The 17,815-nt window shown below is 37.4% G+C and overlaps 1 protein-coding gene across 1 annotated transcript in view; it reads right to left on the bottom strand.

Annotated features, from left to right (window-relative positions):
• Positions 1–17,815, bottom strand: part of LOC140277416 (transmembrane protein 132D-like) — a 142,605-nt gene that overhangs the window by 19,909 nt on the left and 104,881 nt on the right. Inside the window, exon 5 of the mRNA XM_072372422.1 lies at positions 11,385–11,574. Within this exon, the coding sequence (XP_072228523.1) occupies positions 11,385–11,574 (190 nt within the window). The remainder of the gene's footprint in view (positions 1–11,384; positions 11,575–17,815) is intronic.

Raw genomic sequence — 17,815 nt, 5'->3', positions numbered from 1 at the left:
CATTAACTTTGACAAAAGGAAGCACAACCGCTTCTGATGCTCAGCCAAAAAAAATAGAAGCATGGCCCCCTTCTCATGCAGCAGCTTTTCTTAACCACCTCTCATTACAGTGCAGAGCGCAGGGCAAGAAAAGAGAAGAAAGACGATGAGAGACGGGAGAATCGATAAAAGGCCATTACGCTTCTGTGCAGCAGGGTACAAGGGTGGAACGTGTGGGGGCTGCTATGGTTGAGGATGAATCATGTGTTCTGTAGCAAACAACCTACAGAATGGCTGCTTAGAGGATACTTACTGTATGTGAATGTAAACAAGCTCAAGGACAAAATTTGCTACCATTATACATCTGAAATATATTATTTAGATTTGATATAAAGGGCATGAGCAATGTCTGAGATAGCTTTTGGATTTGTTACCCAGTTTGCAAGATTGGAAGGTTGGACCTCCAAAAATGCACTATTGAAAACAATAGCACAAACAAAGATACACAATGAATTTGAAACAACGTTATCCTGAATTTATCCTTTCTGTCATTATAAAACAAATTGCTGATATAATGCAAACATGTAGGAGTGGAAAACTGCGAGTATTTTTTGGATGGATGGCTGAACAAATGGATGGATGGATAGTCACATGCCAGTCTGTGACACAGCAATGAAACACCCTCTGTTGATTTTTTGGACACAGCTTTTTTTCCTTTTCTTGTGTTGCCATTCAGCTGGTCTATGTTCCTGACCTTGCTACTTGGTTAGGCTTAGGAAAAGATTATAGCTTGGATTGAAATAAACCCTTTCATGAAATCTATCACATGTGAGAAATTTCCATTTTCTAGGTTGCCAGACTGACCGCTTCTGCAAACAAAATATAGTTTTGTGCATTGACTGTTTCATTTTTAAGCTGTTTTGGATTGGTTAAGTGTTAAGGGTTCGGCAATGACAATCACACCTTAGAAACCCCATTTTCCATATTTTATTTTCTATGTCAATGCCTCCCACCCCAAGAGTGCTATGTCATTCCTGCATACAGTACATTTTTGTTTGGTCCATAATTCCATCTAACATACAGCCTAGGAAAAGCTAATTTTGGCAGTTTTCAATGCAGTTTTATGCAATCTGCACATGAATTTATTGTGACAGAATTACAAATAAAACAAGGGGGGAGTTAAGTTAAAAGAGTTTGGTCTGCCTGGTAACCATTTTTGTGAAAGACATTAAAATTCATTTAAACAGCTATGTACACACAGCTTCCCATAATTTCATCACAAGTTTTGGATAAATGTAATTTGAAGCAAATTTCACTGGAAACAAAAAAAATGGAAGATTGAGTTTTGCTAACCTATCTGACATGCTAGGTTCCCATAGCAAAAAGTGGGATTCCCATAGCAATTAATGGACTTCCAGTTAATTAGCAAACAAATACACATGTATCTGAAGAAAATAAAAGTATGCATTTCCCAATTTTATAGCTCTTATTTTGACATTAACCAGCGTTGCACATTTTGATAAGACACTGGGCTCGATACATTTCCACTTGCAATAATTGTTCTTTCTTGTATGAGAGTAACTTTAATCCATATGACCATAAATGACTTGAATGTTTGAATGTTGAACAGGTCTAATGGATCTAGACGGACAATAATTAAGAAAAACTCCTCATAGGAATGGCCAAGCCTTCTGGATTAAAGCCTGAGGCCACTGCACCACCATTCAACAAAATCATTCTAGCTTCATGGAAAAAATAGCCTTTTTTGAGTGAACATATGGACATGTTTGATAAGGTACTCTCACTATATATACAAAATGAGACAGTGTGCGGTGGTGTGCTTCAGTACACCATGTACAAGTAGTGTGTCAGAGGATGGGCAAGAAGGTAAGATGATTCAAAGGGATGAGAGGAGAAGAGGAGGGAAATGTCTCAGATTTGCTTAGCCTAAACCTGGGCTCTGAGCGCTGTTTAGCACTGACTTGAAATTTATTATTCAACAGCAGAACAGATGCCTCTGACCTACAAATAAAACACAGCTACAACTACATGCTAACCACCTGAGGTTGACAGTAAGCTCACAGGTCCTGCACTGCGTTAGCCAAAAGCAATGTCAGTAGAATTCATACAGAATATAGCACAAGGTATTCAGTTCATATCAATTATCAAAAAGAAAATTAGATTCCCCCCAGCATCTATACAGTCCTCCCCTGCCAGTCAGTAACATCAGAACATCTCACAGCCCATATAGCAGAAGATAAAATGAAAGCAAGGGCAGGGGAATCAACACCTCCAAAGATTAGATTTTTTTTCCCCTCACTTTTTTAGAAATAGAAATAGGGATACAACAGCAGGGGAGAGCTGTGTACATACAATGTAATCTCTCTACGGTTATGGATTCGGAAAAAGGCACAGCAGCCAAGTTATTCAGCATTCTGATGCTTAAGTCAGAGTATGGTGCTGATAATTCAAATGACGATCAATGTGGCTAAAAAGGGGAAAAAATAAGGAAAATATGTCATTTTAAGTGTAGTTGCATAAATGTAAGAAAATACCAGGTTTTAGGGACAAATTAATGTAGTGTATTGAAACGTGCTTATTTTAAAATCATGTTTTTTATAATCTGATTGCAGGTACAGAGCATAATTACTGAAAAGAAGTAAATGTCAACTGAATAGTTTTTCTGTAAGGATGAAACAAGCTAAATAATCAGCAAGTGTGTTTTACTGATTTAACTCAATTGGCATAGCAGCTCTTATTGCAGTATTAGCAAATAAAGAGTTGGGGGCAATTTTAGGGCATTCTGCCATGATTGGGAATAAGAAATACCACTATTGATTATTAAATCACGGCCTGCCGTGATTTATATTCTCCTCATTAATTAGGTATTGATTTATAACTTGTTGGCCTAGCAATGTGTTGGAATCTGTTAATGTGTACTGTGAGCTCTAAGTACTTTTAGCGAGATTAAATATTAGGTCTGTTGCTCTTCCCACCTTATACTTTGTCACTCGAACATTGGGATAAGAAATGCCAAAGTCTGCAGTGAAAAAATCCTGGTTAAGCCTGTCCATATTCTATGGACCTCTCTCCCCCTTCTGGAGGCCATTTGATTAGAATAAACCAGACAGCTTCACTGTGCTGGCCCTGGCCCCTGGCTGGCAAAATAAAAAAAACTCCCAAGCCAGAATGACACGGGGGAAGGAAGGCAAGCCAGCAAAACAACAACAAATAATAGAATGGGCAGGCCTAGCCTCAAAGTAAAGCATGATTTACAGACATAGGGGTTGTATCTTGGGCCCTGTGAGTAGTAAGAGAGACATGTTATGGCAGGAGCAAATAAAAAGTTGTTTATGTGCCTGATACACAGATGAAATGCACAGTGTTTGTGATTCATCCTGATAATGTCGCTCTTTTCCGGAACTCTGCCTCATGCTCACAGTTACACAAGCATGGCGGGTAGTATGACTCTTGAAGCTGACTTCTTGATTTATGATTCAAGCAAATAGTTAACCTAGATAATACTAGCCTTACTCTTCATCATGTTGCATCATAAAACGTCTGTGACATAATCTGTTCAAATAATATTTACCCAATGAAAAGCTCCATTCAGATGTAGAAACGTACTGATCTCTGGCACACAAAACACAAAATTATGAAACAGCTCATAAATGCTTGTAATGATGAACCAGCAGGTAACTATCACAAGACTCTCTCCAGGGACCTTTAAATTAATGTCAGGACAGTAACGAAAAGGACGAAAATGGGTGCACCCTAAAATCCAAGAGTACAGCAATACTAAAAAAATTAGTGGTGCCTATGCCTAAAGTTTTATTTCTTTCTTCATGTCAAATGGCAGTTGTGAAGAGGGTCATAGTACAAAATGTAATTTCATGAGACAGTTACAAGCATGCCACATGACTCATTATGTAAATTGTAAAGGTAGCTGTACTATAGGCTGAGAGTATGTTGAGAATATGTCAGGACTGAGTTCACAGCTCGTTTCTGCTGCCCACAAGAGGCTTCATAGAAATCATTAAATGCAGGCTGAAACTTTCAAACTACAACTGCAACCAACAAGAATGTTATTACAAATATGAATAAAGCTAAGCAGTTTGTTTGTTTCATAATTGACAGTAAATTTAAAGGAACATGTGTAAAAAAAAATCACTTTTAGGGAATTTTGCCATTGATTCGTTTAGCCAGTTCTCTGAATATATTACAAGTCAGTTTAGCTGGTTGGTGAACTATTGCAAATTAAATACAGAAAATACTTATCTCAGGAACTTGAGAAACTGAAATGTCATAACCCATTCTCTCCAAGCGGATCTTTATCAAAAATGTGTTTTCTTATGATAAGAACTTTCAGTCAGTATCAGCCTCAATTCCTGTGTCAGCTAGGGTCCAACATGGGCTTGTATAACTGAGGTACAAAAAAAAAAGAGAAGCAAGAAAAGCACAGACTTCGTGACTTAAATGAATACCACCAATAGCGTTTACTTGAACAGATTTCTCCTGTTTTGATCTCCCTGTTAGTTGTTCTGTCCTGCAAAGAATTGCAGAACATGGACCAGGGATAAGAAACAAGTCTGACTTAAGGCTCAATTACTCAGGATTGAAAGCCAAAGAGAGAGTTTATGTGGCCAAAGTGCGCTGGAGAAAGACTGAGCAGTAATTTAAAGGCCTATGTATACACAAGACGACTTAATTAAATAAGCTGTAAGGGTTATCGCGGTTGCATACAGATGGCTAATGCTGCCTTGTGAACACTTAGCATTCCACAGGACAGCCTCACTGCACACCCTATTAGTGCTCTGTCAGTCCATTTCCAAATTCTGTCCCAACAGTAAAACACGGTGACTGATGGCAGTCTACTGCTGGCTTGTCCTGATGCCACAAAAGCATGCTGCGTAAATTACACATATAAAGACACCTTTCCTTTGGACACAGCTTCTTATTAATTTCACTATCCTTGTTGCCTCAGTATTTCACCGTCCCCTGAACAATTGTAATAAGTCAAATTGGAGAAAAAAATAAATGAATGCAGATCTTCGCCTTGATTATATCATGGAACTGTGAGTACAATGCTAATGTTACTGAGTTTGAAACAGAGCTCCTTTCAGAAGTTATGAATAAAATGCTAATGATAGCATTTGGGATGTACTGTTAGGAGCTAAAGGGCCCACACTGGCTTTCTCTTCTAATGAGAGAACAGAGAGGCACAGTGCTACAAAAGGGAGATCAAAAATTCATGGGCGGATGCAGAACTAGTGGCACACTCTCAGTCGGCAGGTTCCCTGCATTTTTTTCAGTTTGTGGATTAAACTCTTTCAGGGTTTCTATTGTTGTTAACCTTGTTAGATCCAGCTTTTGTTCTAAAATCTACAGTATTGAAATTTTCCTCATCTTTGGCTTATAATCTACCAAATGTCTTGATGACACTGAGCTGGAATTCACAGGATGACTGTGTTGATTGATTAAACAGATCTCAAACAGTAGGTAATAACCTTTGGCAAAGAGTCAGTGGGAGTTAAACTCATCTGAACAAATCATCAAACCCCTTGTTAAATCCTCAAAAACTGGACTCTTTTTACATCAAATCTCAGTATGAATCCTATACCAATCAACTTGTTCTCAGGAATATCATAAGAGTAAGAGTCATCTTCTCTCCTTTTCAAAAGAATTAACATTCAAACTGAATGTTAACTGAATTATCATTCTAAAACATCCTATCCAGTAAAAAAAGCCACAACATTATGAGTTAACACCCAGACTACAATACACATTGCTCTGTTCTTTTAAACTGGTTAAGGACCAGAGCTGAAAAGATGCTCTTTCTCTGCTGCTGCAGAATAGATACATCCAGTACCAGCTTTTTCTTTATTAACAATTATTACAACGTAGAAGTACAAGATTCTAAGAAAGTACCCTCCAGTAACAAATTATCAGGAAAGACTTCCTAAACATGCCAATCTAGAACTCCCTTCTTCCCTACTTGGCTTTTGCACGTCTTCAGACTTCCCCCATCGCTTTCCTCTTGTCTTTGTGATCTTTTCACACTCGACTTTTCCCTCGTGGTGCCATTAACGCAGTTGTCACAGTTTCAGTAAGTTATCTTCTGGGACTATTTTCAGCTGTTGCCAAATTCAAACAACGAAGAGGAAAAACACAGTTCTTCATTTTATATCTGGCAGACAGGTACGGTTTGTGTGTAGTCCTCTGTGGAAGTGTAGGCCAAAAGCGATCACAGAGAGATGAGAGTTTTATTGAACATGGGGGTTTTGCCTTCTGTATACTGTACTGCCTAGTGCCAGGGATGAATGGATCCTGCCTATACATATTGGTGATGAAGACATAATACAAAAAACGAATTTGCCGGTTAGATCTAAAGAAAAAAAAATCTTTCATTTTATCTTAGCCTTTCAATTGTCAAGTGTGATTAAAAATTGTTTAACTGCAAATCCCATCTCTCTGACTGGCAACAGGTGCAACAGGTGCATTTGTCTTTCTGAGATGTGGATCGCTTGTTTCAAGTTCTGAAGTCAGTACTAGTAACAAAGTTGATTTATTTATTTCCAAGCCCTACTCCAAAGAAGTTTGGATGCTGTGTAAAATGCATTTTAAAAAAAGAATGTAGTGATTTGCAAAACTCATGAATAAATATTTCACTCACAATGGAACTTTAAGATATCAAATGTTGATTTTTATCTTTCATGAAGTCGGTTAGCGTATCTTCACTTTGATGGCAGCAACACAATAAGTAACTGGTTCCAAAAAGATGGAAAAACATGCTGTAAAAAATCAGGTTAATTTGCAATGGGTCAGTTACATGAAAACAGCACCTCAGAAAAGCAGTCTGTCAGAAGTAAAAAGATGTTCAGTAATTGACAAAAAAAGAAAATGATGGAGCAATTTCAGAATATTGTTGCTAAACACAAAATTGTGAAGACTATCATACATACAATTATCAAAACAAACAAAGATTCTGGAGACATCTCTGTGTGGAAGGCACGTGGCTGAAAATCAGTACTAGATCCTCGTGATCTTTGGGTCTTAATGTAGAACTACATTAAAAATAGTAAACATTATAAACTTTGCGGAAGTCAAATTCAAGGTGAGCCAGTATTTTCAAGTAATAGTAAAATTTTTCAATTTCAACATTTGATAGGATTTCTATGTTCTACTGTGAATGTAATCATTGCATCTGGTTGTTATTTACATTTTACACAGCATCCTAACCTCCTCAAAATTGAGGTTGTACAAAATTAAGTATAATCTAACCATGTGTCCACTTTTAATGGGACATTAATAGTTGAGAAACATGGCCAACATATCAAGGCTTCTCTCCTGACCAGAAACCATAAATCAGGAGTAAACAACTGTCTCACCAAATTGTTATAATAAATGTTCATAAAGATCTCGAAGGCATTCAATTATTTTGTGGCTGTTATCACTCACAAAAAAACCTTATCTCTCTGTAGCATACTTAATGATTTCCCTTTCATTTCAGAAAAAAAAAACAATCACACAACAATTTATCATGTTTACATAGTCATTATCATAATACAATTAGCAAGTCGAGGCCACCAGCCAATTAATCCACATTCAGATTGTTAAAATCCAAATGTAATTAACTTCTCAATCAGCAAACCGAGAGCTGCATTAACCAGCTTATTGACAATTAAAGAGCAATTTTTTGTGTTAATAATAACAAGAGCTTTGTTTTTGTATGTGGCCCTCGATGGGTGTTCATTTTGTCATATGTTCTACTCTCCCAATTAATAAGGGGCCAATACACTCATACATTTCATAAAGTCAAAGACAGGAAAATAGATAGAAAGATAAATAAATAAAGCAATAAAACACAGGTCAAGGCTGTGAAGCCTGGGGAGCAAGTAAAAGAATGCTCCTAGCAGGAGGAATGTTACAGTACATGTATTTGTTCTGAATCATACTGAATAAAACTTCCTCTGTTTTGGCACATCCTGTGATCTGAATAGTTTTGCCTGATTTATGACCACGCAATTGTGCTGCCAGAGTCACTTTACCTGGTTGTTTTCACAGTGCACCAGTTGTGATCGAACAAAAAAGACAACAAATTACACTGCACTGAAACTGTTTACACTGATGGACCCCTGTGTAGGTGCGGTGAACCTTTGCGTGCCTTGATAAAGGTGGATAGTGATTTGTTCCATATGATGTTGTCGATATAGTTTTGTGTTTAAATATAGATTAAACTGGCATGATTTCTAAATGGGTTCAGGATTTACTACATGGATTACATGGTAAAACAATCGCTGGATTTCTACTTGCGTTTGTTTCTCCAAGTGGAGAGATTGAACTCCAGACCTGCTGCTAGTATCCTGAAGGGAAAAACCATATTGCAGAGTTATTATGACTGCTCTTATTTGTTTATGTTTTCTCAAAAAGAGAGAAAATAAAGTTGAAATGGTTCAGTTCAGGTAACTTCAAATGTGGGACTTTTTTTTTTCCAATCATTTTATTGATTTTACAACATCTTAAGAGTCTTTTCTAACTGTCAGAAAACTACGAGCAATAGACTGAAAGTGCAAACATTTCTGTAGACTGTTTTTTTTTCTTACACATTAGAAAGATGTATCACTATTTACACTCCAATACATTTAACATAGCTGTTTCCTAGTAACCGTCAAAACTGAAACAACATCATATGTGGGCGTTTAACTTATACTGTGCTAATTGGTTTAGCTAATTATACCAAATCCGATGTTTGTGTTATTGACATCTTTATTTTTACCTTCTTCTTTAGCTTCCACAACTCAGAGGTGTGACTGATACATTGTTGCACAGGATTTGAATTTCAGCATGTTGGACGTAACTTGAAACAAAGAAAATTCCCCAAATTTAACATTACTTGGAGCACCTTTGAATCCATGTGTCATATATCAGAGCAAAAGGTCTATAGCTTCTAGCTCTTTTTAAACATTTGTCAAGTTTGGGAGAGAGACAGTTCAATCGTAATGAAAATATAAACAATAGTAAACAATGGTAAATATTGCAAAACAAAAGTAAAAGGAAAGTCTCATACAATTCTACTCTCTCTCTTAAAATCTAGCAAAAAAATATATATATAAACAAGCCCATTTACTTCCAACTGTTTTTTTTTTCTTAATATGCGATGCCAAATGGTGTTACACACAACCAAAATAAACCTCCCATTATTAGTCTCTCACACACATATATAGAGCTTTAACACCCTAAATAAGGCTTCCTTGTTTTTGGTGTTTTTGCTCACTTTTGTCCAAGCACTGTCCAAGTGTGTGCTTTTAAATGGCATGATGGTGTCATGACGTGCCTTGCTGGTTCTCTCAGATAATTTTTTTGGCTCTGTAACTACGTCTACCTCAAGGCACAATAACCTTGTCCACAGTGCTGTGCAAGATGCAATAAAGGAACAACGGCATAGATCAGATTGGAATGGTGAGACTGTTTAGGGATGACACAGCACACTCATTAGACATCTCCTGTATTTGTATCCCATGCCTTCCACCTCAGATCCTCCTCTTCAGGAAGACTGATTGGACTCACTTTATACCTATAAGTCTGATATGTATGCTGTTCATTTGGAATCAATTTAAGAGTTCAAAATATAATGCAAATATGGCCTCCATGAAATACACCTCCAAATCTTTTATCTTTTCACGCAAAAGCTCACAAAATGTTATGAGTTTATGAGTCTAAGACATTTCATACCAAAAGTGTCTTTTATAGTGCATCATCTTGTACACAGACAACACCTCTACATTTGAGAATCTTTGATATCAAACTCTTTCCAAAGCCCATTGAGAGAAGAGTGAAAACATTTTAGTCGAGAGAAGTCGGCTGTGTTTCTTTGATGTTTTTTGTTGAACAAGTACTCTGCCAGTTCTGCCATAACTGATCATTTGTGCAGATCTAATTAGAAGTTGCCATTGTTGACTGTCATAGCCACAAATGTAGAAAAATTATTGATTTTAAGTAACGTCAATTGAAATAGAAAGTACACGCTTTCAATTCTAAGATTTTACATATTGAGTAAATAAATACAACCTCGAAATGAATAACAACAGCTGACATATTATCAGTAAGTGGGAGCACCTCCACAAGAGAGATTTTGGCAGTTTGCTGGTCCGGAGCATTCAGGTGTGTGTTAACACAATGCCAAGGAGGAAGGACATCAGCAATTATCTTAGAGAGCCGATAGTTACTGCCAATCAATCTGTGAAGGGTTATAAGGTCAATTCCAAACAAGTTTGAGTCCATCATTTTACAGAGAGAAAGATTATTGACAAAACATTCACATTAACGACAGTTGTCAATCATCCCGGTAATGGATGTCACTGCAAGGTCAGACCATGAAATGCTCAAGAGAAATTGCAAAAAGAAAAATAAACACCATGACCTATGTCTCAGACTCCACAGGCCTTCGTTAGCATGTTAATATTTTAAAGTTAATGAAAATAGAATTAGAAAAAATAATCAAAAATGATGACTTGTTTGCAAGGGGTTGACAGTCACAGTTGCAAAGTTGCCTCTGAACATAACCCATGAATTCTGGAACAATGTCCTTTGGACAGACAAGACCAATGAGGAGATGTTTGGTCATAATGCACAGCACCATGTGTGGTAAAAACTGTCAAGCAAGGTGCTGTAGGGCTGATGATTTGGGTTTGCTTTGCTGCAGCAACACCAGGGCATCTTTCACACATTTAGTTGACCATAAACTTCTCTGTATATAGATGTATACTATGGGGAAAATGTTAGACAATTTCTCTAACAGCTAAAGCTGAGCAAAACTTGATCATGTAAAAGGACAATGATGCAAAGCAAACTAGCAAATCTACAACAAAACATCTCCAAAAAAGAAAATGCTCAAGGTGTTGTAATGGCCCAGACAAAGTTCAGACATCAACCCAATTCACATGCAACTGTGAGACCTCAAGAAAGCTATGCATAAACAAATGCCTACAAACCTTTATGTACGGAAGCAGCATTGTAAAATGAGTGGGCCAAAATTCTTATTCATATCCTATTCATATGACATCATATAAAAAATGATCACTTCAAGCTTGTTCCCAAGTTGGTTTGGAAACTACTGAATCATGGGGCGGACTTAGTCTTTCACACTGTTTCTGCATTGTAGCTTAGCTTTTGTTTGTTAAGTAATACATTTTAAGACCCTTGGCCAACAACAAAGCTTAAAACCTTGCCAATGTTCTCTATAGAGTGTGATCTTGACTCTATTGAGAATCCGATCTAGGTAAGACTTTTCTTGTTATTTCTGTAAACATCTGCCTGGCACCATTTTTTCTCATCACAGAACTAAAGTTGGTATGAACATAGCTGTAAATTTTACAAGTTTTATAGCACAAATACCCATTTCTCACCATGGCTAGTGGCACAATGCCTCCTAGGTCCTGTGGCGCCATACGGATAAGGGTCTGCACCTCACTGGTCAGGGTGCGGGTGAGTGGATACTCCACCTGCCATGTTACCTCCCTTCCCCCCTGAGTCACCATCAACCCGTTCACTTCTAGGTCTACCTGCAGGACTCGCTGATAGCCTGCTCCTTCAGCCCTGCAAAGGAGAAAGGGAGAAGATCTGTGTCACGGGTGGATTCAAAAGTAGAGCAACGAATGGAACCACTGACAAGGGCCCAGTGAATAAGACAGTAAAATGCTTTCTTTATGCTTGATGTCCTTGCCCTCACACACAGCGTCACACACCTGTGGGGGAGGAACAACTATTGTAAATGTTACAAAAACATCAATAACTGCTTAAAAGTGAAACAGAGATATAAAGTAAAATCTGTAGTTATGTTTGTATATGCATTATGGTAGTTTCTAACATATTTTGTTAAGGAAGAAAACTAAATTAAGTATAGTATGCCCGTAGTGTCAGCATAAATGATTATGATGCTGTGTTCACATCACAATTTGCTTGCGCAATGACCAATTACACCTTTACATATTACATATTACATATTACACCTTACGTTTGGTGTCAAAAGGGATGGAGAGGGAAGGTGATGAGTGAATAATGTAAACATAAGTCAAGTAGCCAACAAGGAGGGAGAGATTGGGTAAAGAAGGTGAAGAAGCCTAGACAGAAGAACAACAGAAAGAATGTTAGTGTTAAACAATATTGGTGTTGGTTTTAATTACTAACACAAAAAATCACGTAGCACACGTAATTTAGGAGGAGAACGTTTTTCTGCATTATTTAATGTAGATACTGAATAGAGCTATTTTCTCAAAAATGTGAACAACGTATACTTAATCTAGAATCTGATATGAATCTAATCACAGCACCATTGATATTCATTCTCAGATCCACCTACAACCCTCATGTTGGTAAAAAAAAGAAAAAAAAAAGCAATTTATTTTTCCTATTGCAATATAGAGAGTCTGTTGCAAAGATTGCCAGGGCCAAGCAAATGATTTTCCCTCAGCTGATGGAGATGCAAACAAAGCAGAAAAACAATGAATGCAAAATAATATCATCCAAACTTATTTGATTTGCAGAATGCTTGGTTTGATCAAGCCGCCGCCTCTCCCTTAGGTGTCAAAGTCAAAACACAGTGCAACACCTTTCCCAACAACAGCACACACTGCCTTGAAAATTACAATTCATACTAGTCGTGAAGTGGCTCACAGATGTTAACATTAATGTTTGAAACACAGCTGCTTTGAGACTAAATAACAAGTAATAAAAAACAAACAAACGTATATCATTTAAAGAATACACAGTCACGGAGAGTTTCTTTTAAAAAGCAATCCAGAAATCATTCTATCCTGTTCATATTTCTGTCCTAAACTGTGTTTTTGTTGTTTGTAGTGTCACACAATCAAAACAAGCATGGACAGGCTCCAGCATGAGCAGGAGATGGTGGGAGCTGAGATGCTAATGGGATCCGAGGATTTTCTTGAACATATTTTGGGCAAGCCTGCGTTTTAGTCTCCCCTACTTTCCCATATGTTCCCACTTCAGACAATAGCTTCACTTCAAAGTAAAGGGTTCTCTGTATGGGTAAGGGAGAACAGTATTGGATGCTGAAAATCAATGTGGTTGGTGTGAATAGCAGTTCTAGGTCAGTAAGAAAAGCTTTTTAGTTTCAGTTGTTAATGTTCTGAATTATTCTTAATGTGTTTGCAAATAACCACAAGGAGCTTTGGCTTGGGATGATCACAGGGGAATGTTGGAACAAATTTTGCCACACAGTGCACACTGTGTAAATAGAATTCTTCCTGGCCACTGAGGTATGCTACAGGTAAACTGATGCATAGTAAAGTGGTGGTTCTTTGTGGTAGAACTCACACTACTGAATTTTACTCAGAACATATTCCCTCTCACGTCATTCCCCAAAACAACATGCGTATAAAGACAAACAGGTTAACTGTTATTATAGTAATACTAAAGAAAAAATTATGTAGAAAGAAAATTATTTTCTCATTGTTAATAAATCCTCTTAAATCGACAGTAGATTTATGCTATTGTTGTGGAGCTTGTTTCTCCGTGCCATAGAGTTGAATTATTTCTGATAAACACTCAAAAATGCAAAAATCAACAAAGCCCCAGCTATTGTGAGTTAATTCCACATCAACTGTCCTGCTGAGCCGAGTGCTGACCGGAGCACCAAATGTATTACAGCCCCGTATCACATCGCAGTGTAATAGCGCTCTACAGTAGGCTTTTCCAGCCACCAAGCCACAAAACAACACATTTGGTACGAGGTTGTGAGTGGTCCAAAAATAAGATAAATCTCTTGATGGGACTGTCTATTTGAAAGGAAAAGCTCAGGGCTCCAGCAGTTTCAGTTTGATATTCCTTAGACAGCAACCTTAGAATTATGAGATATTAATGACATCCAAGAACTTTTAATGTATTAGACAAAATGTAAGTTTCCTGACACCTGATGTGCTCTTGCCATGATCATAGATATTCCTGAGGTTTTTGCTTATCTAGACTAGAGCATAGATTCTTTGGCTCATTTGTCCGTAAAATTGCAGTATTTTACTTCCCTTTGGTTTATCACAGATTTCAGAATCTTTATATTCATCTTAAACCAAGCAATCATAAAGAATATGGCCATTTGGAAAGATTCTTCACCTTAAAAGACCACTATAATGAGTATCTATGTCCAAGTACTGTAGTTTTCTATTTTCCCAGCTACTTTTCAAAAGATGATGCTAACTCATTCGTCTTTAATCTGCTGACAAGTTGACATGTTGCATAAAAAAATTAATTAAAAAAATAAATAAAACATGCATAGCTGGTGGAAATTACAGAGACATATATAAAATAACAAATTTTTAAAGCTTTACATCTTCAGAAGTCTATATGTATTGGGCTGGATGAACCAGTTTGAAAGTATCGATAGATGTACCAACAACAAATGGGATGCTAATTGAGGACATTAACAAAATTAAGTTGCATCACAAGTAATTCTAAGTAGTTTTCTATTTAGATTGTTGATCTAAGTAGCAGTTATTGGTTAATTGACAAATATTACCAAACTTGGTATAATGTTCACACTTTTGAAATCATGCTTTCATTCAGCAAACACATTAGCAATTTCCTGGTTAATTTTTCCTCTCTGAAGTCCAGTTTCAGTTAGTCAAAGTTAACCATCAAGAGCATGTCTAGTCAGGGCCATTTTAGTAAGAGCAAGTTTAAAAAAAACAATAAAAGGTAATATACTGTACAACACGATAAAGCAGGGAGATGAACTGCTGAGAGCAAACATCTCACACACTCCATGACTATTTAACTACCTTTAAACAGATTTGTTGAAAATCTCTACTGCCGTTCACTAGCTGGAGGTAATCTATCACTTTTAATAGATTTTGGAGTTTTACACAGCTGCCGTATTCTCTACTGCCTGGCAATATGCTGGGCTAAGGGATACTGACTGCAGTGATTATATACTTTATGCTTATTGTGTGCAATTAGAGCCAAATCAATTATCTGCAACAGACAGTTCTGCTTCACAGTGAAGCTGCAAACAATTAGAGCTTTAGTGCTGAACTGTACAATACAACTTTGCTTTTATTTTCCTTTATTCTATCTGTCTTTCTCTTTGTTGGTTTGTGTGTTTTTTCCACCCTGATCTTCAACATTTCCTCCTGCTGACACGCAATGCTTTGTTGATCTCAATAGAGGGCAGTGCACTCTGTTTTTCCCTCGGCACTTTCTCCAGCATCTGTTTGGAATGATGAATGCCTGCGGCTCCCCTGCTGGAGGGGTCAGACTGCTTCCACGTGTCTCATCGGAAACATACCTGTACTGTGTGGCCTTTTATTGTGTGATTACCAGACAGTTTTGCCAATTTTGCTATCTCCATTTGTTGGATTGAAAAGCACAAACAGGACGAGGTAAAATAATCCACTCAAGAGGAAAAAATGCTCACTCCTTCAATTTTTTTAAGATACATTTCAAACACACCCTTGAGCAACAGAGGGCCTCCAAGTGAAAATGAGCTGCATGATGGGGTGGGGGGGTAACATGCATGAAAATAATTTTTATTTGAAAAGAGGAAAATAACATTGGAGCTAGGAAATTTTAAAAAAAGCGCTGTTAACCAAGCAGTCATGTTTTCCGCTTTTCACTCTTAACACCTCTGTGGATATCTGAATGGCAGAAAGGCAGTGGAAGAAAACTCTGCTGTCTCTCTGAGGGGCCTCTATTAATGCACTGAAGTGATTTGATTAGCCCCAATAATGATGATATGTCAAAGATCTGAATCTATCTTAACATCTATAATTGACAGTGAGTCTAGCAATAGAGGGAGAGTTTGTGATAGTTGATGTGCACAAGATTGATAGGTACAATAGCACCATTGAACAACGGTTTTGTTTTTTCAGACAGCATTAGAGCATGCTGCAAACAAAATTTCTGGCTGAAAAAGGGTAGGTCATGCCTGGATTTTTTGTGGAGTGAGCTGTCTGTGGTAGATTTCCCATAACAAATGAGATTCTGTGTATTTGATATGCTGTGGATGGGATGTTTGTATTCATGACCCAGCAAACACAAGGTCCTGCGCGTCTTCATGTCGACTGGGGTTCTGACCAACAGGACACCAGGACATCTGCTGGGAAACACATTCCAAGGAGAATATGATAGTCCTGCTGGCAACAGGAAAATATTAGCAGATTAAGAAATTTTGTGTACAACAGTAGACACAGCTGTCTTGGCCATAATTGAATCCTGACATGTGAGACCAGTTGTTGTTCAAAAGAAGAAGGTGTGATGAAAGGGAAGATGAGCAACTGCTGCTGTCCATCTGTCTTTGCATAAAGAGCCATCTCCTGGTTTAATGTTTCTCTCCTACATTAGCCATATCATCTGTTGAAAAAGGAACAGATTTCGAACATAAATAGTAAGAAAGTGTATAATGTAAAAACAGTTTGTTCAATTCCAAAGAGCTGGAAAGACAGTGTCATTACCACTTTTACTCCTCAACACAGCCCCCCCCCTCTCCTTAGACAGTCTTTCTTCTGATTTTATTTTTTGATAGTGTTCGGGAATAGTTCGGGAATGACACAGATGTGAGACAAGATGACTCACAGCTTCAATAATGTCGAAGACCAGGCTCTGGGATGGATTCATTGTGTCATAAGCCATTGCCATTGACTTTCAGTCTAATTCTTGTGTCATTTGACCTTTCCTCTCTGTTTTCCTTCCTTCCTAAGACTGCAACCCCTCCATGGAGAACATTTTTGATGAGGTTTTAGCTGCTAGTAGATGGATCAACTGAAGGACCATAAGCATCTATCAGGCTCTGTTTCAGATCTTTGCTCTTTTTCCAATTTCTTAAGGACATCACTCTTAGATACTGCTTATCTGCTGTAGATAACACCATGTACCATAAATTAACACCGTAAATTTTCAACTGATAGCTCTTTGATGATCCCCTTATTGGTGGAAAACTACTATATTATATCTGCCAAACTGTGTTTATTTGACAATTCATGCAGATGCTACTAAAGAATGGGAATGAATTGTGTATCTTTGGGATAGTAGCAAGGGGCTAAAACATACTATTTAAAATTGGTTATTGTTTTACTTATCTGTGAACAAAACACTGGTTCATCCCTTGAGTCAGGTGCCTTTCTATGTTTGAATGATTTAAAAATCATCAAGTGGCTTAACAAACCAAAAAACACATTCCATTGAAAATGCTCAAGTACAAAGACTGGACTGGAAAGGAGTGAAAAAGTTTGAAAGACCTATATAAAGCCTGGACAGCTGTTGCTCAATGCAGCTTAAAATATTGCAAGAAATTCTGGCTCCTTGGAGACAAACTATAAAGAAATGAGGGGCGGCTCAAGACTTTTATAGATTCTTTATTCTGCAAAAATGACTGGACTGAAAGCCACTATCTGTTGGTAAGTCATTATTGTTGCATGAACCTCGTAAACATTTGCTTAAAGATAGACTGCTATTTTTTCTCTAAACACATGCTGTTAACAACTAACAATTTTACCTTTTGAGAAATCAGAGTGTACAAACAAATATGAAAATGACATTTTTTTTAAAGGAGAGTCATGTACAGCACTGGAACTACCTCTTAGCAACAACCAGCTTGGTACTCTGACTTCAAGTGATGTCTGCTGGTTGGTTGGATCGGCAAAAGTTAAACAAATGAAACATGTGAGTATCCCTCTCAAGCAATCCTGTGTTGGGAACATGTAAATACAATTTCTCCCTGCTTTTCAGAGAGTTCTGCATGGTGACTTGAATGCAGTGGTTTTAATTATTTTCACTTCACTTAATCTTCAGCTGTGAGACTCTCTTTATTGGAGTCTGGATGCCTCTC

Source organism: Leuresthes tenuis, unplaced genomic scaffold (assembly GCF_036924035.1).
Source record: "Leuresthes tenuis unplaced genomic scaffold, fLeuTen1.0.hap1 SCAF_19, whole genome shotgun sequence".
Taxonomy (NCBI): Eukaryota; Metazoa; Chordata; class Actinopteri; order Atheriniformes; family Atherinopsidae; genus Leuresthes; species Leuresthes tenuis.
The sequence above is the reverse complement of the archived record's forward strand: the minus strand, read 5'-3'. Positions and strand labels throughout refer to the sequence as shown.